This window comes from Cygnus atratus, chromosome 1 (assembly GCF_013377495.2).
Source record: "Cygnus atratus isolate AKBS03 ecotype Queensland, Australia chromosome 1, CAtr_DNAZoo_HiC_assembly, whole genome shotgun sequence".
NCBI lineage: Eukaryota > Metazoa > Chordata > Aves > Anseriformes > Anatidae > Cygnus > Cygnus atratus.
Window position 1 is genome coordinate 60039457 of NC_066362.1, and position 26426 is coordinate 60065882.

The 26426-nt window shown below is 42.1% G+C and overlaps 1 protein-coding gene across 1 annotated transcript in view; it reads right to left on the reverse strand.

Annotated features, from left to right (window-relative positions):
• TBXAS1 (thromboxane A synthase 1) overlaps nucleotides 1–25303 on the reverse strand; it is a 178430-nt gene extending 153127 nt beyond the window's left edge. The window contains exons 1-2 of the mRNA XM_050709650.1: nucleotides 25263–25303; nucleotides 22708–22801 (exon numbers count right to left, since the gene is read on the reverse strand). Of these exons, the coding sequence (XP_050565607.1) occupies nucleotides 22708–22801; nucleotides 25263–25303 (135 nt within the window). The remainder of the gene's footprint in view (nucleotides 1–22707; nucleotides 22802–25262) is intronic.
• Nucleotides 25304–26426: the final 1123 nt, after the last annotated feature.

A 26426-nucleotide genomic window follows, 5' to 3' on the forward strand; every position in this document is an offset into this window, starting at 1 on the left:
GACCTTCTCTTCGGAAGCTGCAGAATATGAATTGTCATCATCAACAACAACTCAGAGAAGGGTTAGGGCAGGGCAGGGGGGAACGACTTGCTGCATGTGGCTCCTACAGCGAGGTACCAGCCTGATGATAGTGCATTATCAAACAAGATAATGCAGGAGTACGAAAAGCTTTTTTCCCCTGAAGAAAGCATATTTTATAGCATCTGGTACACCATGGAAACAGCAGCTCAAGTGGGCTGACTGCTGCACACCCAGAAGGCTTCTTTGTTTACATGGCTGGCAGTTGCCTCCCTATAGGGAATTTGCATTCTCCCCTTCCTTTGAGCATGCATCACCAGCTGCATCTGTGGGCAGAACCACTCGCAAGGCCAAATCCTGCTCTGAGGGATGCAGGTGTGACCCCTATGGAAGGAAAAAGGATTTGAGTCTGCATCAGAGAGAGCAAAATCTGGCCCCTGCCAACCATATATCTTGAGACACTGGGTATTGAAACTTCAGCTTGTGCAGCATGCAAATCAAAGGGCTTCAAAAAGGGACTGGGGGGGCTCAAGTACCCCCATCCCTTTTTTCAATAGATTCTGCCACTCCAAGATGGATCCTTCAGCAATATCCTCCTTATTGCATATTCACCTTGCTAGTGCCTCACAGTCTCAAAAATCTGCAGCAATGTCATCTTCCCTCCTTGCTGAAAATGGGTGTAGGCACTTAGCCAAAGTTTTCAGAAACATCTAGTAGCATTATGCATTTTAATTTTTGGGGTATCTAACACATAATCATCATAGAACTGATTGGGTTGGAAGGGACCCTAAAGATCATCTAATTTCAACCCTGCCATGAACAGAGATGCAACTCACCAGATCAGGTTGCCCAGGGCCCTATCCAACCTCGAACAACTCCAGGGATGGGGCATCCACAATCTCTCTGGGCAGCCCATTCCAGTGCCTCACCACCCCAAGTGAAGAATTTCCTCCTTTCCAAGTGGCGCCTCACAAGGGCAGAGTAGAGGGGGACAATCCCCTCCCTCCACCTGCTGGCCTGTTGATGCAGCCCAGGATGCAGCTGGCCTGGGCTGCAAGCACGCACTGCTGGCTCATGTTGAGCTCTTCATCCAGCAGAACCCCCAAATCCTTCTGTGCAGGGCTGCTCTCATTGGGTTCTGTCTCCCAGTCTGTACTCACGTCTGGGATTGTCCCAACCCAGGTGCAGCACCTTGCACTTGGACTTGTTGAACCTCATTAGATTCACAGGGGTACGATTCTCAAGCTTGTCCAGGTCCCTCTGCATGGCACCCCTTCCTTCTATCAACTGCACCACTCAGCTTGGTGTTGTCTGCAAACTTGCTGAGGGTGCACTTGATCCCAGAGTCTACGTCATTGATAAAGATATTAAACAGTGCCAGCATGGGGCTTATCAGACTTGTTTTCATTAGTTGCTCAGTACCTACAAATCTCATGAGCTGAAAATAAGGACTTACATGACTTTAAGCTTAAACTTAAGCTTAAGGTGACCCAAAGTTCATGAAGGATGCTTTGTAAAATTTCAGCTTGCTGCAGCTGAAAGATAATTTACATGAACTTAGCTAGAGTCTGCAAGGGTCACTAGATAAATTGTTTCAAGGGGACTACATTGCTGGTATCCAGAAAATGCTCCCAACAGAAGCTCAAAATATGGACTCTAGAAAAGTCACTTCCAGAATGCAGTGAGGGCTACTAAGCAGCAATGTGCATCTCAACCCTGACTTGAAAAGAGCACTGGGGCTGGGAGTAAGGCGGTATTTGCACACGTGAGCACCTCTTCGCTTGAGGATGCCAGTGGTAGTGTTACCTGATGTCAGTACCCACTCACAGGAATCCAGACTGGCAGCACCAAGTCATTTCACCTAGGTTCCCCCAAGGCCACTTGCCAAAAAAGCCTGGATTCAAACCTGTGACTTAGAAGCCAAAGACGTCACATCCCAATTACTAGTCCCATATATGCTCCAACCCCCACCCTCACCTCCCTGTAGTCAGGAGTGATGTTCTGTTCCACTATGATATCAGCTGAAATATCAGTGTTTGAGCACCCACACCTCCTGTCGAGAGAAAAAAAAATCTATACAATTACTTATAGTACATAATGACAATGAATGACAACATTTATAGATGGGATTTTTACTATTCAATGGCCTTTGTGTGTCTTTTTTCCTCAGACCACTTGTAAGTGCTAACAGCCTAGTACCCTAATCAATATATAGATATATATTTTTCAAAATACAAGCTAACATTTAATTAGAGCAAACTGGTATCTGACTGCAGCCCACTTTGAAGGAATGACCCCTAGATTGTACATCATCTCCAATAATAATCCCAGTGAAAACACTAGGATGCCAGCAGATAAGGAGGAGAACAGCATGAACTTCTAACCAGCCTGATTTCAAGCCATGTACGTAGTTTGTTTCCTTTGATCGTTGCCCTTAATAGCTGTCCTCTGTGTGTAATTTGCTTTAATTTATGTGTATGCCATTTCAGATTTTAAAAAACACATATAGCCCCTTCCAAATTTATTAAAAGCAGCCTTCCTACCCTTAATAGTTATTAAGAGAGGTTAGTGTTATGTAATTAAGTTAATCCTCATCTGTAAAGGCTAATTAACTGAACACTAATTGAATCTGCATATGAAAATTTGGACAATGTGTTCTCATTATATAATTTGTTTGGTATTTAGTTCAGGTAATTTTTTTAATTGTATATTTTCTTTTACCTTTTCAGGTCTTAAGGAAAAAAAAAAATCTAAGTTGACAGGTTCCTGTTTGTATGCTGTACTAGCTCTTGCCATCTTCAATGAACAGCTCTCATATCAGAGTCTGGAAAACCTGTTCAAGCTCCTTGGTCAGAGAGGCCAGGGGCCTCAACTCGTCTTTTTGATGACTGAGTCATCTCAAAGGATCAGATGGCACAATACACTTCAGTCATGCCAATTCCCCACCCCACAGCCTGCACACATGGCCAGCTCGAAGCCATTGGGGCAGTTTTGGCAAGGCACTACCCTTTCACCCCCAAAGATCTCTTCCCAGTAAAGTCCCAAGGAGAAAACAGCCTCTTCCTGTTCTCCTCTGCCTGGGTGTGCCTGCATTACAAAGGATAGACATGTTTTGGACCCTTTTCAGCCCTTGCTTGAGACATTTACAGTTTAAAACAGTCAGGTTTCCAAGAGGGAATTAAGAAAAGCACATCATCCTTTCCGGTATTTGCTGTCTCTCCCCATTAACCAGGTTAATGGCTGATTCGAATAGGCTGGTAACCGAAGAGACAGCGGGAGAGAGGGGAAGCCAAGCAAGTAAATACACAATTGCAAGCTTGACCTCAATAGCATGCAAGATTTCTCAGTGCATGGAACACATGCAGTCCTCTAATTTTCTCACACGCACCGCTACATGCTTTAACATCTAAGTTGTAAGCCCCAGCACTGCCTAAGAGGCATGGCTGAGCAGAGCAGCTGCAGTTGGGTAACATTCCCTTGAGCACCACTTCTGGCCCACTGGTAACAACCTGGCATTCCTGCTTTGCAAGAAATACCTAATGGGAAGAGCATCAGAGAGAGGAATGAGAAATGGGATATACCCTGTGTATCCTTCTTTGGGAAGATAACACATTTTCTAGGTAAGAGTACTTTGGAAGATGTACACAGATGTCGGTAATACATTCGATCTGGTGGCATACAGAGAAATTAATATGGACTGGGATGAGGAAAAAAAAGTACAGGCATGAAAGTAAGAAATCCACATGTGTCTCAAGAGTCAGTCTTGGGACAAACTCTGCTCAATGTTTTGAGGACTTGAATTTGGCAAAGAAAGCAGAGAGACTTTAGCCAAGTGTGCTCATGATTCTGTGTTAGAAACATCTTCAGCAAGTAGAAAGATTGAGACTGTCATATCAGAAGAACTGGATGAGCTGAAGAACCTGAACAGCAGCAATGACTGAGTCTTTACTTCAAAGCAAGAATTCATGCCCTTAGAGGGACTACGTTAACTCTAAGACTTTCTGCAATAAGAGATTGTTTGAAAACGATGGAGAAGGAAACCCTTGGATAGACACATCAACCACAGGATAACAATGAACAACAAGTACAGTGAAAACTATAATCACAGTAAATCTGGGGTATGCTTTCTCTGGAATGCTGCATGCAAATCTGATGAGCCACATTCAAAAGGAATGAATTAAAAACGGAACAAGTCGAGAGAAGGGTTACAAGGATCCTCAGGGAACAGAAGGCCTGTCTTACAAGTAGTAATTAGGAGAGTTCATTTTAGCAAACCAAAGGTTCATTTTAGCAGACCAAAGGGAGGAGATATGCTTGCTGTCTATAAATGTACTGGGAGTAATCATCAGGGAAGGAAAATATCTATTTAATATAAAGGCCTACATTACTAAAAGATCAAATGAATATAAACTGGCCATAGATAAATGTTGCTAGCAATTAGATGAAAGTTACAGACTATCAAAGTAGTAAGATTTTAGAGCAGCCTCCCAGCCAGAATACTGGAGGCAGGAACCTCGAGGAGGGTTTTGATGCAGAGGACATGGCTGGATGGGAATACTTAGAAAAATAGAGTGAAGGATCAATGACCTAGCCTGTCTATTCTGGTCCTACACATCTTAAGGTGTCATACAGCCACTTCCAGAATAAAAGAGACTCCTCTCTAGTGAAAATTTCATATATGCACAGTGCAATCACATTTCTAGTTGATTCACCTTAACTTTCCAAAGCATTCCCACGTAGATACGGCCTCAAACATTAATTTGGCCTGCTGCAGTAAGATTTTCACTTTCCTTTTGTCTTTCTACTTTCAATCTCATTTCACTTTACAAACTTCATTTCCACAACATCTCTGTATGTGCCTAAGATGGGTAAGTGCCCATCTGTCACAGGTGGGGAATTGGACGTACACGAGATTAAGCAATTTGCCAAATGCCACACAAGAAGTCAATGGAAGAGCCAGAGATGAGTTGCAAGTTTCTCAGTCCTTCTTGGTATCTTACAAAACCATTCCTTCTCTGCCACTGAAACACAGACAGTATATGAGATAGGAATATCAACAAATTTGATCTATTTCTGAACATTCAGACGTATCACATGCCTGAGGCTTCAGAGAAAGGCAAGAGGAAAAAAAAAACACATCACCAACAAATAACGCAGTTAACTCTAAAATGTTTTAAATAGGAGGTTTCTTCCTCATCCAACTGTTAGCTTAAGACTCAATTACTCTTATCATAATATGCATAGCTATAAAAGTAATTAGTCATAAAATTACTCAGACCCCCAAATTATTCCAGCTGCTGTACTTGACTCCCTGATTCTTGCAGTGATGAATTCTCCAGACTGATTACACTGGCAAAAGTCATATTTCCTTTTATCTATTTGGAAGTTGCCTGCCATTAGCTTAGACCTTGTTTATATCTGCTGTAGAGCTATAATTGCAGCTTTACCATTTTTATTAAGACTATTGTCTAGATAACATATAAACCTGCTTGGCCCTTATTTTACTGAATAGCAAATGTCACAGAAGACACCTATGCAAGCTTCTGGGAACCTTTATCAAAAACAGAAAACATGTTATTATGAAGACACATACAAAGAGAAATACAATTTGTGCAATGTTTGTTCATGAAAGGCTCCATGAGGTCTTACAGACAAACTGCAGTTTCTGATCCTGTGATAAATATACATTTATAAGAAGTCAAGAAATTGGGGGGAAAAAACAAGAGAGAAAGGAATGATGGATCTTGTTTTTACTAGACTATGTAATTTCAACTAAATCTCTTCTAAGTTGCACTCAGTTTGAAAGAAGACAATTCTCTCCTACACAATAAGATTTTCTCTCTTCTTGTATGTAATTCCACTGAATCACTAACTGTCTTTGTTGCCTTTCTTAATATTACTACATCCTCAAATTACAACAGGAAAACAGAGAATTACAGTGCTCTCTATAGGAGGGAATTCATTGTGCAATAGAAGACCATTGCAATGTGTATTTTCACTGTGCACTCAATGGCTCTCAGATGGATTAGCGTAAGCATTCAGCACATCACTAATGGTGAATGAGTTTTATTACTTTTCTTTGCTGGCCTCCCTTAAGAGGAGCAAAACAGCAATCGCATGATCTAAACAAATGAGAAAAACTTCTTGTAGGACAGACAGGCAGACATGCTAGTTAAATCTAAGGAAAACAAACATTTTGGGAGTACTCTGACAATGCAGTACTGTTTTAGGGGGCATCAAGTTGGCATCTAGAGAAATGAAAGTTGACTTCTTTCCCAAGAAAGGGAGGCAGGGACTCTTTTCCTTCAGGTATTTTCTCTGCTACTGAAGAGTGTTCCTCTTCTCAGCTCCAGCAATAACAGATTCCTTTAGGTTATGAAAATGTCATTTTTCAGGATAAAAGGCATTAACCAATCCCATTGTGTAACAGTTTCTCTTTGGCACCACAAAAAAAACACTAGAAAAGTTACACGTCCATATGCAAATCTTATTTCTTCATCTACGGAATTGGAGTCACAGTGCTTAAGCTCTTTTCTGATTCAAACTCTGGGCTATCTCATATTGCCTTAACTCACTAGCACCCAAGCAGGTGTTATTTAGACAGGTGGATTTCAAGAAAACCCTCAGCTTTAGGAAGCAACATTACTCATTCAGTGGGTGATAATATCTCAGCCTCCTCAGAGACATTTCCCTTGCATAGGGCCAGGGGTCTCTACTGTGGTTTATGAATTGATTATAAAAATCAATATCACTTAATTATCTGTAACCATCAAGTCTGAAACTATAAAAAAAAATCTGAAAGAACTAAAGAGTATCACAAACTCCATCCGTGTTCTGCTCCCATATTTTGATCATATGTTGTGCCAACTCTAGCACACAAACCAGTGCCCAAATCAAAGCACTGCACGCAAAGTATTCCATAAAGGAAAGAGAGCTGGAAAGAGCATTACATGTGACACATTAATCACGCCACTTAATGCATTACTGGAGGACAGCGGGACTACTTCCGTATTTTAACATAGCTGGACAAGCCCAGCTTCCTCTTGCTGAATTCCCACCTTGTATGGATGCAGGCTCTCAAGCATGAAAGCAGAAAAATGTCCCTATAGATTGTAGTGCCCTCTGATGTAGAACCGAGCATGCTGCTATCTGTAGCATGGACAGACCCATTTTTGCTCCTATCTATCATATGGCACCTCTGGAAAAGCCACGAGGCTAAGGGCAGACAAATCAGCTTGACACACACAAGCCCCAAGGTGAGCCCATACGTTCAGCAGGGCACAAGGGGGCATGTGGCTGCTGAGCTATGAGCATCTTTCACCCTACCCATGTGAACAAACACTTTATGTGTTTCATCCTGCTCCCAGACACACAGTCGACCAGGTAGGACAGCCTTAGCCTAAACCACTACAGACAGAAACGTGTTGTGAGATCCTATGCAGAACGGAATAGTTTTATTCCTTCTGGAATAAGACAAGCTGCAGCCCCAAAAGCCACATCAAACCACACAGCTGACTCTTTGCCTAGCCTAAAATAATTATTTCAATAAAATCTCCTTGTTTTCCTAAGGTAAGTTACTTTTCACATTCTGTTCTGAAGCCAACCACTGTTCAAGACCCAAGCCACCCAGGTGGTAGCTGGTGGGATCCAAGCATGGAGAACAGACGCACTGGAAAGCCACATTGGGCCTCCCTGGAACAATGCAGACTGAAACACACAGTGCCAAGCCCAGCGCAGGCTGGGGAGAGAATCAGGGAGAACAGCAAGAGCTGGGATAGCACAAGGAAACTAAACAGGAGGCTTCAGTGGAGCAAGAATTTGGGACAGATCTCACGATCAGCAAGGCTAGAACCCAGAGTGAGCACAGGGCACCACAGCAAAGGCACAGTCATAGCTTCGACTGCACCTTGTCAATCTGTCCAGACCACATTTTTTTTTTGAATGAATGAATGAATGATGCTACACACCTGCAAATAGCAGGTATTTTCCAGAGAACTGATGCATTTAGTTCCCCTGTCACAGCTGCTTTCATCTATACCCAGAAGAGAAGAGAGACACTTGGCACCCCCATCCAGTACAGTGGCTAAAGAATTGGATACTTTGGCACAAGGCATGAAGTTGAGAGCAACCACTGCTCTTCTCTCTCCCTGTGAGTTAGCTCTGTTCCTAGAGGACCGGGACACTGGCAGAAAGTAAGCACTGCCTGGGACAGGAGTCAACTCTTCCATTACACCCTCCCTGTAAAGCAACAACCTGGAGGGACTGTAGAGGAAAACAACATGCAGGGAACAGCAGCATAAGCAAGCTCCTGATGAAGACATCATCTCAAACTGAGAACCGTCTGCTCTTGCACTGTACTGCATTTCTTACGGATACAGTACCAAATTGCCATCCCTGACAGCGCTGAGGGTTTGGACATTCCTGGCTCCAAGGTGGTCCTATAATACTCATTAGCAGTTCCAAGGTAAGGGCTTTCTCCTGCAGGTCCTCAAAGAAAAAGGGAGTACAGTCTGGTAAATGGTAAGAATCCAAATTAATTGATATTAGAAAGACAAATTCTGTTTGGAATTAAGAGCTGAAATAATACACTGTAGCATTAAGAAATTATGCTAAAAACTTAACCTAACATCACTGTTTGTCTCTGGTTTGTCCTCCAGAAAAAGGGCTGGAGGAGTCAATATCAGAGAATAAGGCATCTGCTTGTGCCCTGGGAAGTAAAGAGGCATCCTGCCACACCACTGAGGGAGGCAGGACACCCTACCAAAGCTATAAGGAAGCTCCTGCTGATAAGAGAAGTGGCAGCAGCTTGCTCTTTACTAGCCAAGCTCTAAGCCCAGCCCTTGGACAAAACATCAGGAAATGCCAGCATGACCAGAAAGTGAATGGACTCCTGAATCACTGTAAGGCCCCCGAGGGCTTTCATAGGGACAGGACCATCTAGAGCTGCTTATACTCCAGCGATTAAGCTGGTTTTTTTTGTTGTTGTTGTTTGTTTTGACCACCCTAAAAACTTGGCCTCTTCAAAAGTCTTGGGTCAATACCTCTTTTTAATTTAGGAGCAAAATTATGGGGTCAATCTGGAAGTAAAAATAAAAATCAAGGCCCCGATGAAGAGTGTAAGTATCTATCCCACTAAATTTCAGGCTAAAACTGTTGTGCTCATACACATACATTAGAATTTCTATATGCTCATTAAGAACAGCCCCAGGTTAATTATATGACAATGCAGGATGCCAAAGAGAATCATATCCTCCAGAACACAGACAGCTATCTCTGCTCCTGTGGAACAGGTTATTTCTAGAGGATGACAGGTTAAATTCAATTAAAGAAACAGCTTTGAAGCACTGGCTTCAGAGCAGGGTTTTCCTCTCTCCCCCAAATCTTTAACAGAGTAGCTGGACATTTAGCTTGGTTACCTACCAAAACCTTTTCTGGGTGCAAAGAGAGAGGCAGGAGAAAGAATGTTAACGGCCTCTTTTTACAGTAGCCAGTTGTCGGAGGAGGTGGGGGGAAAACAAACCACACGGAAAACAATTGCCAATTAGTGGTCTTGACCATTTAAAAATGGGTCCCAAAATAGTCAGCTAAATTGTTTCACCCGGAGCAAAATTACCCATGGATACATATGCATGCACACAAAAACAGCATCTCTTGACGCAGTGCTGATGGTGACTGCAGTCAAGGAAGAAACATTATTACATTCCACATCGTGAAAAGACCACAATGCAGTAATTATTCTGAAAGGTTTTCACAAAGCACAATTATTAAGCTAACGTTATCCCATTATTGTTTGTTGCTATGGAGATAATATAATCAATATATTTTCTGGATTGATTTTTTTAATACTACTAGCACATTTCACAACATAGCAAGATTTAACTCAATGCATTAACTGATTTTAGTTTATGATTGGCAAAGTCTTGGGGCAATAGATTGCAATCCATCTCACGCCTATTATTCTATCAAGACACTTAATGTCAAAATCTCTGCTGCAAAAGCAAGTTTTCCTTGTTGAAAATGAGAAAAAGGATAACAAATTTATCTGAAGAGAGGCAATCTTTTAAACATGAATTTAACACTTATTTGTATTTTTTCCGAAGCCAAACAAAAATAACCAGACCGACTAAGGAAGGAGTGGAAAAGCGAGTTGTGTTTGAACTCTCAACTTAAGATGCTTATTTATTCCAGTGGGGAAGTTTTGAGCCATTATCCTCCTCTGTGTAATATAAACTGTTCCTGCAGCAACAAGAGGCTCTGAGAAGGCAGCCGTGGTTGAGGTGCTGAGCAAGAGCCCACTGGATGCAAACGCAGCTTACAGCCTTGCCACAGCCTCTCTCTGCACAGTCTGGAAGGAGGCGATCACTAGCTGCTCCCATGGCCAACGTAGACAGCAGACACTTGGCTGTTGGTCTCAAGGGGTGGTAAAGCAAAACTGGTGTAGCCAGAGCCCTCATTTTCTTCACCCGCATAACTGCCAGAATCTGTCGTCCAGGTCTGCCTCTGCAGATGAGCTTTTAGCAAATCAAGCAACTACTCCTGCATTTGGACAACAGTGAGCCTGCAAGAACCTGAGTCTGTCAGACCTTTGGAAGGCAGTAATACAGTATGTTAAGAGGCTTCAGTTCTGACAAGGTTGTTTCAGCCAGTTAGCTCTCATACAAATAGCTGAGCTCATCATTGTGCAAGGTCTCAAAGCCTTTTAACATATTTTTCCCATAGTTGTCCACAGAAGGATTTTCACAGGTTTTTTCTCCTCCCATACGACTGTGGGAATGGTAAATTCCCTTCCCCTCAGTTCCAGAGGTGAATATATTTTTGTCAGCATGGTTTATGCTCAAGCCAGAATTTACAAGTGCAGAGTACTAAACGTGGGGTAATTAAATAAGAGGAGTTACAGCAGCACATGAAGGTAACAACACCTATTAACTTTTGAGAGTCATGCAGTTACACTTTTAGGTTCCTGTGTTGCTTTAGCTGGATTAGGCACCCGTATATGAACTTTGGCCACAGTGTGTACAACTGCTTGCATAAAGTTATTCATTACGGTAATTCCACCTTCTCCTTTCCCTAAAGGCATCAGATTGGGTGGTCTTGTCTGTCTACTTGAAGTGGGCTGTGGCCCAGTAATGTAACTTTTGGACTGAATGGAGGGAATCCATCAGGAATGATCATTCACAGATTAAATTTGTTGCCTGTGCAACACATCTGGCTCTTCTGGCCCAGGGGATAACTAAAAAAGTTAGGAATTCACATTCACATCGCCCCCTCTACAAGATCGCCGTGCTGCCACTAACCCAAACAGAGGCAGGGATTGTTTATAAGCCACCTTTGCCCTCCCTGGTCTGCATGGCATAGATCATTCTCTTCCATCATGTTTCTGAATGACTCCGCTTTTATCAAAAACCCTCTGTCTGAACTGCTGCGTGGCCATGTGCCACAATGTACAAGACAAGCACATGTGTATGGTTGCTTGCCTTTCCACCTTGTTTACTGTTATGCTACCTTACAAAGGATTTTTCTGCCAGACAGGGTTTAGAAAAGTAGGTACGATACTCATTCAGACGGGCTATTGTCACATGAGCAGCCTTAAAGGCACCATCTGCTAGTTCACTGGCACAGTAAAGCATTGCTTAGTACACATCATTGTTTCCAATATAAAGAAAAACTTAATTTGGTTCAAACCACTGACTACATGCTGTCCCCCACAATGAATTATCATGCAACTACACAGAAATTCAGCAAAAATAAAAACTAATTTAGCTGTGGTCAGTCAGGGGATATCAGTTTTGGTAACAAGAATTATAAAATTACATTCCCAAGCAACTAGTTTCAACAACAGATAGACAGCACCTCTGGTAAATTGGCTGCAGGCCTGGTTTTAATGCTCATTTGTATTGAGTAGAACCCACCAGTGAGACCCCCTTCACCTCAGTGCTGGAGGAGTAAGATACTTCTTAGCAAAATTAAAGCAATTGGTGTCCTGCTGCGAGGATGGACACTAGGCACACTTTGCTTAGCTACATTCTGTAATTGCTATATATCATCTTCTAGTCAAAGATTATGTTTTTCATTATTTATTTTAGCAATCCAAGTCCCAAAAGGTATCCATGAGAAAACTCACTATTACTCCACAACACAAAGATCAAACTTTGCTGTTTGGCTGAGCCCATGCATAGTGGAGACCTGTGCAGCAGCGAGAGGCACCACAGAGGCACCCACCACAGGAAAATCCTGCCCCTGTGCAGCAGAGCTTCCCCTAGAGCTCAGCTTTGCCAGCCCAGCTGTCCTTGGGCATTATGTTGACCCAAGCTGCTCTAGGCAGGTACTGGGGTCCCACAGCCTCACCTTCCTCACTTCTTCACACACATAAACGCTGCTTTCACAAGAACGGAGAAAGCACAAAGACCACACTCATCTTCAGCCCTTCCACAGGTCACATCAGGATGCAAAAGGCTCTCACGGACCTCCTTCCCTGCTCCCACCACCACTAAATACAATTTAACCTACAGTGCTTTGCCCATAACTATGCAAAAAGGTGGATCTGAGCCGGGAGGCTGGAAGAGGAGCCAGCACAACCGCATCGCAGTCTCAGAGCTCCCTTTGCAGGCTCCGTAACAGTGCTGTGTTCAGGGAGATGGGAGCTGTTCAAATGTTTTGACAGAACATGCCGATTCCTCGGGAATGTTTTTATTCTAGTCAATGTGCCAATTCTGCACAGATTTCCAGTGGAAAGCAGGCAGACAGCCTGGGTCTGGGTCTTCCGAAATAAAATGATTTCACCCAGAAAGAAGAAAGTTACATTTTCAGACTATTTTTTTTACTTGATTTGTAATTGTTTTAGCCAGTTTGATCATTTTCAATTTTACCTGGGAACTCCATTTTCTAGCAGGCTCTAAAGACAGGCCAAAAGACACCAAAACACTGTAGAAAATTAAACTTGAGCAAAATACTCAGAGGACTTTTGAGATGCAAGTTTAAGTAAACAGAGCACAGAGGTAAACAACACGGAAACCCAAAAAGCCCACTAACCTTACACTAAATAAATGATGTCCTAATTAGGAGCTTCTTAGTCTGGTTCTGCAAGAACCCAAACACCTCCATGTTTGTATTTGCAGTTGTCTTTCAAAGGCTTTCTTTTTCCCTTTTGCCTTAGGGAGTTATTTATAGGGCTATTATAATTTGAGGTCTGGTCTTCTTGTGGCAGGTCCTCCATCCAGGAAATGAAATAGCATTAGAAAATGAAATCTCACATTTATGAGGTCTCTGAGATGGTTCCCTGGGGCATTGGGGGGGGAAAAAAAGAGATAGTGAAAAATATAAACACAAATATAACTACAAGATACTTGCATGGTTCCTAATTCTATCTGTCATGAACTATATGAGACTCTTTATTAAAATGGAGACCTCCAGTATAAGGTCACCAACTGCATCTTTTTCCCCCTCAAAGGTCTCCAATTCCCTTCTTGTGTGTGATAAAGAGCCTTTTCCACCACACTTTGTCTGCAAGGTGATCCTGTCCAAGACTGTCCTCAGATGTGCAGCATAAAGAAGGATACTCAAATGCCACCCTTCCCCAGCTGCCTTGCCTCATGTTTTTCACAGAACATTATATGTTCTTGAGTATTAACCTATCAAAGCAGATTTGTTCATCACTTTGTAAGCTGTAACCCTTGTAAAATTCATGTATCAATCACCAATTTCTTGTTCATACCTCTACGTACATATTTCCTAGACTAACTACCATGTAAAGCCACAAGGTGTTTTATCCCATCCAGGGCTTTCCACCTGATGTTTCAATATATAGACGTAAAATCAAATAAAAGCCAAAACAATGAAGACTTTGGGAAGTCTGACTTTCCCAGAATTGGAAAAGGTCATCAGACACTTTGGACAACACCTCTAGAATGTGACACAAAAAAAAAAAAATAAAGAGTAATTTGCATTTATTTTAATGTTTTGTTCCCCCACCCCACAACATTTATTATGGATATATTTGGGTGTATTTTAGAACTTATACCTTGGATTCAATGTCTTTTTCTCTTGCTTGTAATTCTCATTCACAATTCTATTTCACCATGACAAGAAGAATGTCCGGTGAGCAGCTTGGTTTTTTTTTCGGTTTTTTTTTTTTTTTTTCCCCTCTGCCTGAATATTTAGAAGTGTCCCAATATAATTTTTCAAAGAAATTTTCACTTTTCCCTGTATATTATTAGAAGTCACCTAATAGTCATGAAATATTTAAGAATTACAAAATACAAAGATAATAGCAAAGGAAAAAAAATGAAAAGTTAAAAAGTACAAGGACAACCCAAGACTATATCAGTCATTCCACTGCATGGCAAAGTGAAAACAAAAAGAAAAGCCAATAGCAAGTTGAGATACCTGGTTTTAAAGTACAGAGGTTTGTTTAGACTTCCTGTTGAAAAACTGCTTTTTTCTTCCTCAAACAAACCTGATTCAAGAGCAAATCTGGTTGATTCTGGTTTTACTTTATTGTCTACACTTAGACAAGTGCTGAGGCCTCTGAGTATGTGGAGAGTTAGATTCCTTTTGAACTTTACAGCCCCCAGACAACATTGGCCGTTTCTTACATCTCCACATCTACCTAGGCAACTTTAATATCTGGATTAAACTTCATAAATATTTGTCAAAAAAAAAAAGAGCACTCCAGAGACAACATTTCACCTATTTCTGACAATATAACAAAAGCCCAAGCATGCAACAGCTGCTTTGCACCTGTACCACAGATACTGCTACTTAAGTCCTCATGGCTCTGTCCCAGTGCCCATTCTGCAAACTTATACTGTCCTTCCCAACACTGCATCCATTTGACTAAGGGCCGTGACTAAGACCTAATTTCAGAAACCGTTCCTCCTAGGGAAAGTTCAAATTCATCCCCAATTCCTTCTTGGGGAGGAGAGGAAAGGAAAAGTGAAGAACCCAGTGGGTTGTAAGTCTTACATTCAGGTAAAGCCACAAGCAGGTGGTGCCACCCAAAGTGCACCGTAGTCAGACAGAAGACAGCACACAAGGAATACTGGGGATTTAATGGCACATGTTTGAACAGGCAGTTCTCCAGAGCCTTCTTACGCTCATTTGAACATAAAACTGAGAACAGCTAGTTGCAGCAGATCAGACGTACAGCAGCTGTACCGTCCTACTTCAGAAAAGGGCAGGGGAAGTATTTGTTTGCTACCCTTTCAGGATGACTTGATATGCAGAAAGCCAGCTTCTTATTTGAAGAGACGTGTCATGCTATAAACATGTCTAGCGGAGCTTTGGTTAGCAGCACTTGCAAGAAAACCCTAATGAAAATAAATTGTTATGTATTTACCCATATGCTGAGGAGCATATGGCTAACGCATTTAGACACTGCTAATGAAGTTAAGACTCAGCTAAATTTGTTGGCTCATGGATAACAACTATTCTCAACAACCAATCTGAGCTGGCTATAATTTTAGCATTACAACTGATACCTGGCCATTATTCTAAGTACTGATGTTGCTGTCACAGAACTTTTTTCTGAACATGGATTTCTACACGTCACAATAGGAGGGTGAGCAGCATATGATACCACTAAACTCCAGATCTACATGTAATATGAACAAGTTACAGCTTCATCTAAAACAACAGAGATTGCTCTTACTAACTGCAGCACTGAGTCTATTGCTTTCTGTTTTAATTTCAAGGCATAGCAGATTTTGTATTTACTCCAATCCAATTCTCTCCAAGCCAGCACTGATGTAAATATAGACAAAACTGAATGGAAGACAATCAGATCTAAGAAATATTCCCCCCTTTTTTTTAAGACCATGTGTAGAAGCCCATTAAATTTATCACAACAGTTATAAGTCCTCTTGTTCAGTCACATCACTATGAAGCCATTCTTCAAGGTGAAGGTCCATATTTCTTCCAGGAATCTTAACTCTTTTGCATGACCACAGAGTCCAAGGAAAATTCCAATTTGAGCAGTTACACTGGGTCTATCTATATGCTGCTACCATTCAAACTCTGCATTATTTTCATTCCCTTAACCCAACTATTGTGTAGGATGCCTGTTTTATGTTCTCTGCTGCTAGATTTCATGCCAGAGCTGGCTTTAACCTAGCAGTATGCACTTCTTAAAGAGTAGGCTACTGATAACACTCTGGAATTTGCTGTGATGAACTTGAACATATAGTCTCCAAGAGGCACAACGCATTGCAAACTTCCCCTAAACCACTCCCAGCAGCAAGATGCCATTTTAATGATGCAGACCTCTACTTTGATGGATATTGGGTAGCCATTTCTCCATTGACACCAAAAAACAATTAAAGAGCAATGATTTTGATCAAGGATGGAATGGAATGGAATAGCAGAGAAATGTCCATCAGCATGGTGATCTTGGGGACTCACCTTATTCAGACACCTTCATTTATAGGCCAAAGCTCAGGCTGGCGTTGATTCACAGCTCTCTTTGGTCTGTGTCTATTGATGGACCGTTTAAATTTCCTCCTGCCTTCAAACTGACCAGTCTATTAGAGACAGCAGTGATATCAGTGTCCCCAGATCTACCACAGAAAGTCCCCAGAGAAGTCACTTAGGCATCGATCAGTGTTTCACCATAACATGATAAATTAAAAAAAAAACAAAAAAACCCACCAAGATGTATGTACCAGACCACCATCTATGCCAGCCATTTTGTAGGTGGGTAAAAAGAGGCACAAGGTGAAACAAAAGAAGGGGATCTGCTTATTCAGAAAATAAGGAGTCTTTGTCCCAATCAAACTTGCCCCAAATCACTCTGGGAGTCTGGGGAAAGCTGGGAGCATGACTGGAAAGTCTCTGCTCTCACTTGCTGTGCTGCTGTTGAAAACATCATTCCCTTTCCACTTAACAGGTAAAGGCCTTCTCATACAGCTAGCAATTGCCTCAGCTATTGCCTCCTTATCACAAACAAGCATGAAGTATGCCAAAAGGAACTACCAAAACATGGCTTACAGAATACCAAAGACGTGGTGTTGCTCATGAATGAAATTTTCATCTCTTCTGAGAGGCAATAACTCTACATCTCTACAGGAAGGGCCCATCCAGGCCTCTTCAGGATGGCGCAAAGAGCAGCAGGACGTGCTCTCGGCAGAGGGCACACAGCAAGGAGCTGTTCCTTGGAATGCAAAAGGGACAGTTCAGACTTCTTTCTCCTCTTATATTCCAAAAGAAGCATTACGTATTATTCCAAGAAATATTATATTCCAAAAAAGCAAAACCATCTTTCATGACCACTGCCCTCGGGTCACCATTACCTACCAACAAAGCAGCAATGATTCACCCCTCTTTTTCTGTCACAAAAGACCTGCCTGTTGCTTTGTGCCCTACAATACCATCTCTAGCTTCCATAGAGGTTATTTAAAGAGAACCTGTTGATGCTGCATTCAGGGATACCTTGTGAGCACAGCGATCAGAAATGTCAAGTGCAGGAACACCAAGGACATCATGTCTGTACAGACGGCTTTCTGAGGAACATGTGCTGCTCTCCCTACTGAGGTCCCACAGGCTCAGGGAGTAGCTGAGATGAGCCCTAGCACAGCTCTGCCTGAGGCTCTTCTGGGAAACCAGCGGTCCCGCTCCCACTGAGGAGTGCTAATAGCATTTAGTCAAGCAGGAGTCAACTAATTGCCACGTCTCGATTTCCTGCTTTAGGCTCCCACAGCCAGGTACCTCACTGACTTTGTCAGGGTATCCAACAGTGCTAACGTCTGATCAAAGGAGGTGGCACAGGGTATCAGCTGAGACTAGGAAAACACACATATTTGAAAAGGAGAGACTGGCTTTACAGACACATGAAGATACATGCAAAAACACATTTAACCCCAGGTTTTCTGTCATGTTGCAAACTGCAGTGGCTAGATTCAGAGCTGCACCACGTGCGGGCATTTCATTTGACATGAATACACAAATGGGCCTTCCAGTCAAGAAGGAATTTTTCCAGGCCATGAGAGAAGACCTGAAGCACCCCGTGAGGCTTGTCGGGGCAGTCAGCAGCCCACAGTGGGTGCACCAGGCTGGTCCGTGGTGCCATGGTAGCTGTGTGGAACCAGAAAAGGCAACCAAGAGGCAAAGCACACACTCCCTACCCCACTCCTCTCATTTATCTGTGCAAAGCAACAGAAAACCATATGCAGGCTTTCACTGTCAGTGTAAGCCACATTATTCTTGTAATTAAATCCAGGTCCACAGCCTTTCCCCGACCCTGACTATTTGCCTCCCTCCAACCTTGTTTGGGTTTACGTGCTGTGTCATTACATTCCAGTACAGTAAGTGCTGCAGCCTCTCTCCAAGCATTGAGATACTGCTTTCTAGGCTGCAAATTAGACGTGGGGTTAAATTCGTTCCTGCAAGGACTCAGCCTTTTATTTTTCTTTACTTCCCAGTCAAAGGATGCTTTTGGCAGATACGTAGTGGAAAAAGATGATGTTTGCTCTCTGCTTCCTCCCTACACACACACACACACCCTCCTTCTCCACTCCCACCCATCAGCTATAAAACAACACAGCCCAGCTAGATCCCAAATTGAAAGCAAGACAAAGCATCCACACATCCTCCACTTCCATTCAGCAGAAATGGGCCGCTCCAGGGTAGCCCAGGATCCACAAGTAGGCCAGGCAGAAATAAACAGAGTAAACAAAGAGTATCCTGTCCAAGCGGAGAGGGGCTAAAGAGAGTGATGTCACCCATTAAAATGCAAGGCAGGGATGCAAGCACGCAGCCAGTCAAAAGCATTGCTGGAGCTTGCTAGGAGCACTCAGAGGAGAGCAACACATGTTCACGCCAACACAGGGACCCAAAGCACATCACCCAGTTGCACACATGTTGCCTGCCTACCAAGCCCCAAACAAGGCAGCCGAGGCAGACCTACCACCACCCCAAAACAGCAGAAAGGCGAGCCCCAGGTTGCGGCAGGGCAGTGCTCTGCAGGAGGTTGAGCAGCGCAGGCAGGTACGGTACCAGGCGACCAGAGCCACTCAAATGTCAGAGCCTGTGACATTTAAAAACAGCACAGCTGCCTTTTAAGAGAAGGACGGGAAACAGTGAGAAAAGCACAGCAGAGCCATAGCAACAGGTCAAGGGTTTGCCACGGTTCTTTGGGAGGAAGGCTAACAGGGCATGGGCACTTTCTTGATTTTCAGAGCATTTGTCACAAAATCATTAGTCTAGGAATTAATAGGATAGTTCTGCTTATTTTTTCTGTAGCCTGCCCCTCTCACTCATGCACCTGCATGGGCTTCAAAGTCAAAGCCCATGCTGTGTATAGCTTTGTGTCTCCTGTTATGCTGCTACAGAGACAAAAAAATAAAATAAATAAAAATTCCACAGATTAGTAGGAAAAATGCAGTATGCAGAGAGATGGGGGAAACAGTCAGGAGTTCCTAGCACAACGCTAGTCTGTCTGCTGCAAGTCTGCTCAGTTACCAGGAAAATTGAACATGCTGCTTATTTTTTTTGAACAGCCTAATCATATTTACTATTACATCAGACTTGCCCACCACAATTTGTTCTCATGCAATGAAGAATTTTTAATCTAATATCTTGGACTCTGATAATTTCCCAGCTGCAGAACTGTAATAATTTCATATCTTCTCATTTTTGAGATAAGCCGATTAACGTGGATACGTTTTAGTTTCAGGCTGCTATTATCTCTCTCTATTTTACTTGAGAGAAAAGGGGCAACTTACAGTAAAACAACCTTGTTTTCCCCAAGACAGCTCTTAAAGTCTACTTTTCTGTGATGGAGATAGGTCTTTCCTGTTGCATTTCCCTTATCCGCTTAACTTTCAGCACTTCCCCTTCCTTTCTGAGACACTACATTACAGCATCTCTTATCTTGGGCATTTCTCAGGCAATATATTTTCTTGGAGAAAAATAACTCTTTCAAGAAAAATCTCATGGAGAAAACATTTTCTCATTTAAAATACACTTGAAAGTTTATTAAAAAAGAAAAAGGAAAGAACAGCCCAGCACTATTGGTCAAATCTTGCTTGCACTGTTCATTCATTTTCAGACACACTTACGGAATAATAATGACAACAAAGAGAATGATGAGGCCTGATGTTCTGTTCACATATACAGTGGAGTAAAATGAGAACCTCCACTAATATCAGTAGAACTGATTTACACCCATGGAAGTAAGGGAGAAAGCGAGAAAATCCTTGAATTTATGCCATTAGAAACTGAAAAAATGCTGCTTACTCCTACAATTTTTTCAATATCTTTTGATGTTTTATGTTTTTTTTTTCCCTAAAATCCCTGGGTCTGTGATTTACTCAATTATATCAGATGGACTCACCTTCCTTCTCCATTTTTTCCCCCTTAAATTTCTAGCAATTATGAAAGCCCATAACCACGAGATGAGCTCACTCTTTGGCCTGGAAGAATATATTTTTGAAGTGTTTTGATTTCTAAGTCTCATTCTCACGCAGAGGTTTTCAACCCATGTTGATTTGTAGTTCAAATTCAACACTGGAAATGTACAAGTTCCATGTATGCAGATTCCTGTACAGCACACGAGAACTCATTCCTCTTAGCCACCATTCATGAACTCCTCTGACATAAATGGTTCAAGGGCTGAAAGACCCTTTTAGTGGGATTGTGGCTTGTGTTTTTCGATGCACAACATTGGTGATAATGCACAGAGCAAGAAGGAGCTGCTCTATTTAAAAGAGAAGACGCTTAAATATCCAGTTCAGTGAAAAGACGTGTCTGCATGAACGTGCAAGTGCAAGAACTTCTTAATATTATAGATGTAGTTTTGCTACTTCCTAAAAAAAAACAAAACAAAACAAAAAAAATGCCGCTCTTGCACCACTGTGCCACTGGCAGCTAAATCCCTAAAGTCCCTATAACCTACTCCAGTCCTGATGAAGGTGGGAGGCAGCTCCTAGCTCTCCCCTGCTGGGGAAGGGAGGGAACATGGAAGCTGTCCTCTACTGCCTGCAGTGAGAGCACTTGTAACTTGAAAATGCTCTAGTCACGAACATCCAGCAATATAAGAGCAGCCCTCCTCTTACCAGCACATTGCTATGGGCACTAATTCGAAGAAAGCAGCCACAGGAACAGATCCAGAGAACATGGTAAAACGTGAGAGAAGAAAGAAAGAAAAATTACAAAGAGTTTGGACTCATCCCTGCCTGTTCCTATTGACTATAAGACTATAGACAGGACAGACAGCGAAACGTTGTAGTGCTGGACATACAGCCTGGTGGGGCTTGTGTTCCTGCAGTGCTTAACTGCTTAAAAACTCTGACTGAAATTCTTATTTCTTGGTACTGCAAGACATAGTTTCATGGCTACCTTTACTTATTTTCTCCCCAGAAGTTACTAAAATTATGTCCATTTTCTTCCTTAGCCTGCTTTAAGCAAGTTCTATGAATGCAACACTGGTAATGAAATTTGCCTAGCAGATCACAGATAATAGTTTTCAGAAACTTTCAACTCATACAGTAAGTATTACAGGGTAAACCTATCCACAGCATATCAAAATAATTTAATCTCCAGGCAGCTTTTCCTACAGCAAGTGTTAGCAGGTAACTAACGATAAGAGGATTTTGTCAGCAAAGACCTACAGAACAAGTCACTTCATGCCATCCAGCTGAATTCAACCAGAAGAATCAGGGTGAACTGGTCCATATTCCATACAATCAGCATCTCCTGTATCTGAAAGTCAAACTGTCAATCCTTTTCAAATGAACCAAGAGCAAATAAGTCCACCTTTTATGCTATTTTCTAAATGAAATCAGATGTACATGTAAAACCGGTATTTAAATAGGTTTTACCTAGTAATGAGTCAGATATTGACGGAACAATCACCATGAAAACCAAGGTAAGAAGCACTATAATCGCATTAATAATTCAAATCTCAGCATGGATATTGATGACTATGCACTTAAAAGAGGATATCGGGCTGTAGCTGGAGTTAGCCCAGATTTCCTGAAAAGTTGTTGGAACATAACAGAGACACACTTGGGAGATTTTACTGTAAGAGTTCAACCAGAGAAATGGCAGCTCCTCATTATTAACATAACCTGGTCAATCAGAAGCTTTATAAAAGTTGAGCAAGGAACAAAAAACACCAGCACGAACAGGCTGACAGAAGGTGAAGGGTGGGAAGAGTGAGTGAATTAAATCCGGTGGCAGAATCCCCAGTACTTCCCCGCCCAGTCCTGGATGGCAACATTTGGGGCACAGAACAATAGCATTCAGTGGTAGCCAATTCCAGTTACTGCTTAGGAGCAAGCAATGCTACAAGCTTTAAAATAAATGTGTACCATCAGCAAAAACACAAACAAATAGAAAGGTCGTGCAAGCCAAAACCACTCAGAACAAACCAGTTGGGGCTAGTTAATGTAATCTGCTCTATTCACATAACTAAGTTTGTTTCACTGAGGGCATGAACTTTCTTGGAAAAGCTCAAGTAATTAACTGCAGGAGCTTATGCATTTTCTTTCCCCTCAAGTTTATTTTACCCTGAAGTTAGTGCTGCTTGCACACAACTCTCTACCAATTCACTCAAAGAACTGAGTTTTGCTTGTTTTTTTCAGAGGGGGACGCTTAAAGGGATGGTACTACTGAAGTGTAGGATCCTTTTCAATCCCTCCTACCTTGTATCCAAAATTCCCAACATTCTGGATAAACACAAATAAAACTCTTCCTTACCTCCCGGAAAAAGAGCAGGTTTCCAATGAAAGGAAGAGGTGGAGGATGTCTGATCCCTACTTTGCTTAGTTTGGAGAAGGCAGAGGTGGAGTACCTGGAAAAAATAAAGTAGTAAGTTAATTTTGGACCTTGTTAGGATAAGATTTCCCATAGTAACTGGTTCAGGTGGCTTCCCTGGGTTCAGATAGGGAGAAGATGCTTTCTGTATTGGCCAAACAGAACCATCAGTGAGGTGGCACTGCTCAGCCACAGGAGCAAACACAAAGCACTGGTGCTTTTGAGAGGACAGAAGAACAAAGGGACTCAAACACAGGCCTGCAAACTGGGCAGTGGAAATGGAGAGCTGCTCCTCTTCCCCAGAAGGTCGTGTGTGCATCAGAAGCAACTCGCTAAAGCTACATGCGGTTACGAGATTGAAACGGGCATTTGGGTTCCGACCGCTGTGGCACAGCTGGGAAAGAAGCAAGACGGATCTTCACATGATTATTTTCTTTTTCTTCTATCACCACTACCTATACAGATCACAGAACAGGAATTCAAACTAGTTGCAGTTGTGAGCAAGCCAAGACACTGTCAGTGTTTTCAAGTCAAGCCTAGTATTTGGGCCAGATATGCTGATTAAGTGATTTTCCAGCTGCCAGTCAGCAAATTAAACAAAGATAAAAAATACATGGAAACAAAACCCAGACTGAAAAGCTTCGTGCATCCCTTGTTTCAGATGAAACTGTGGCATGTTGGCAGGGACAATACTGGGTGGGGGAGGAAACAACCCCATAGCCCTTTTACCCCCTCTCCTCCTTTCTTAATATATACCATGGGTTTAAGTCAGTGGACTTCAGGTGGTGAAACCTGGAAGAACAGGAGCTAACAGCAGCAGTTTTGATTAGCCAAAGACACAATAATACTGATTATTATTACATTGAACACTATCACCAGGAGGACCAGGGCAAAAGATCATTGACATTAATAAAGGCTGTCTCTTGATTAGCATCCCAGCTCAGAGCAATAACAATTTTAAAGAACCTTCCCAGTTGCCCCTGCTTACTGCATGATGTTTCGATATCTGGGGCAATTTTGTTACATGTGAACTACACTTTTTTGAGAGGAAACCGAGAAGAAAGTGAACTTGAGGCTCTGCTCTCATACTTTATCTATTAACAGGGCAGTTCTGAACTAACTAGTGGTCCTTCAGCTTTGAACCGCAAGCACGGTGAGACTGTTTGGTCCTGGAGATCAAATTAAATCTAACCCAAAGTAAAAATCATGAACTGCATATAGTGTAGGTATAGGGGTCATGATGTCAGCTGCCTTAGTCTGCTGAGCCTGCAATTCATCTGAATTGCATAAGAGACATAGCCAGAAGCAGTGCCCTGGGATCCCAGTGAGCTGACTCCCCCTTAAGCCCAGCTGACAGTCTCGATGACTCCAAGGACCGTGCTTAACCCACTGCTATGACTTGGACAAGTCTGCTTTCAGATCCCATAAGCTACATAACGCCTCATTTGAAACACCCTACACGATGCAGGCAGGAATGTCCTGGCTTAATTAAATGGGCAAATAGCACACAATTCTTGTGGGACAGGGAACATGGTGGAGAAAAAGAGTCAGTGGCAGAAAAAGGCCCTTCCCTTCAGCAGGTGGGAAAAGATGCTGCTGTGAAGTGAAATATAGGAAATTAAGAGTATTAAATCTCACGTGACCAGCAAAACAGAACAGGACTTGCGTATCTAGTTAGCAGCTTTTTGTACTTCTGTTTCTTGAGATTTCCTGCAGCACAGTACCTATTCTCTTAATGGATTTTCTTTTGTGAAGATACTTTACAAAAATTATAATCAGAAGATACAGATCTGAATATATTTAAATATCAGCAACGTGCTTCCTGTGTGGCAATACAAACCTTCCCAAACGCAAACCCTCTAAATAGAAGTGATGTCTCTATGCAGGAGTACTATTTCAGTATCACAGGGTATTGTGGGAAAAAAAAGGCACAGAAGTCAAAATTTATTACACATTTTATATATATTATTGACTTTTTGGCTGCATAACTGCTTTAAAAAAATAAGGTTTGTTTGCTTGTTTTTTTAAAAGCTGAAATAGCTAATATTCTTTGGGAAGAAAAAAAAAATTAACTTCAAAATGACAAACAGCCTACACGATACATTTTCTTCCCCAAAGAGAGGATTTTTTTTTTGCTGCTGTTTGAAATCTGCCTAAAATGTCTTTGTGTCACAGCAAAGACCTCATCTTCTGTATGTAAACAGTGGAAGAGATGAAAATCTCTTTCAATGGAAACCAGTCAATTTTGCAGCATTTTCTGCTGGATGTTTTTACTGTGGAATACATGACAGGTTACAAAACAGCAGCCAGAGCTGCAGCCAACTAATAATTTCACTGTAGACTGGACACTGTAGACCCCTGATCTTCTTGTACTGCAGGCTCAAACAGTCTTACACAGCACAATTAATTGATGTGATCACCAAATATTTCAGAAGGAGCAAAATTAATGAGTATAGTGCTCGAAACTCGGCACCCAGGTTCATAAGACAAGAGCACACCTGGACTCCGTGGACCATTTATGCTTAGATGAGCAGTTCATCTTCGTTAGCTTCTGAACTTTATTGGCAGCTCCATACCAATAATTTGCTTTCCTTTTTCCTCCTAAGAGTTTTTTCTCTGGTACTTTTCATTCAGCTACATTTGAAGTAGGTTTTCAAAACGTAGAGAAACATGGTTTACAATGAGGTGGGAAACAAGCACTGTAGTCACTGAAGTATACCAACAAATGGACAGGGTCAGCAATAAAAATAAAATAAAATAAATCTCATCAATAAACACATATAGCTCTGTATCAGTGATTTCATTGCATTTCTGGTACTGTTGAAATGCCTGTAGTTTTGCAGAGAAGAGCATGCAAGTGCTTCAGGACTGACCATGTTGCATGCACAGAAGAAGGAATATTTAGAATTACAAAGGTAATCTTGACTTTAGCCATTTCTAACATAACAGCTTATGTTCTGCACCTTAATCATCACTTTAAGAGCTTCTCCCCCACCCCCCACCTCTGCAATATTTCAGCTCATGCCTACCAACTGGAGGGTGGGAGGAGGGAGAGGAAGGGGTGTTCTGGAGTTCATTAAAAAAATAATTGCAAATTAAAAAAAAAATCTGTCCTGTGTAACACACAATGAACACCAGCAATGCATGCCTCTGACAGCTTCATGGCACAAACCTTTGCCTCTTCAGCCAGAAGCATCTGATAACTGGAACAGGCTAATTTATGTGATTCAGCTACTCAGCACACCCATGACACACACTTGGCCAGTAGCTTGCAGAGTTGTGCGCTAAGTAGTGCCGGGGAACACAGTGGCCACGTTTTGTTGCTGAGAAGGGGAGATGGGCCAGAAGATGAAGAGTGCAAACAGGCAGAATTGTCTTGCAGGTAGGCACACTATGTTCATCTCGAGAAGCTGACATCTAAATGAAACGGTTCTGAATCTGCCTTATCACCAGCAGGAAGTCTTATTTCTCACTCTGCTACTTAACGCACTTCTGTGTTAATTTATCCCTCCTAATTTATCCGATAGCAGGCAACTTCCAAAATAAAAAATGCTGTTTCTGTGTGCACACTAAGGATAGAAGTTTATTGATCAGACTAGCAAACAGAAAGGACAAAGTTAAAAATTACTGGCCTTTCCCTAGGCTGAAGAGTATTTATAAGG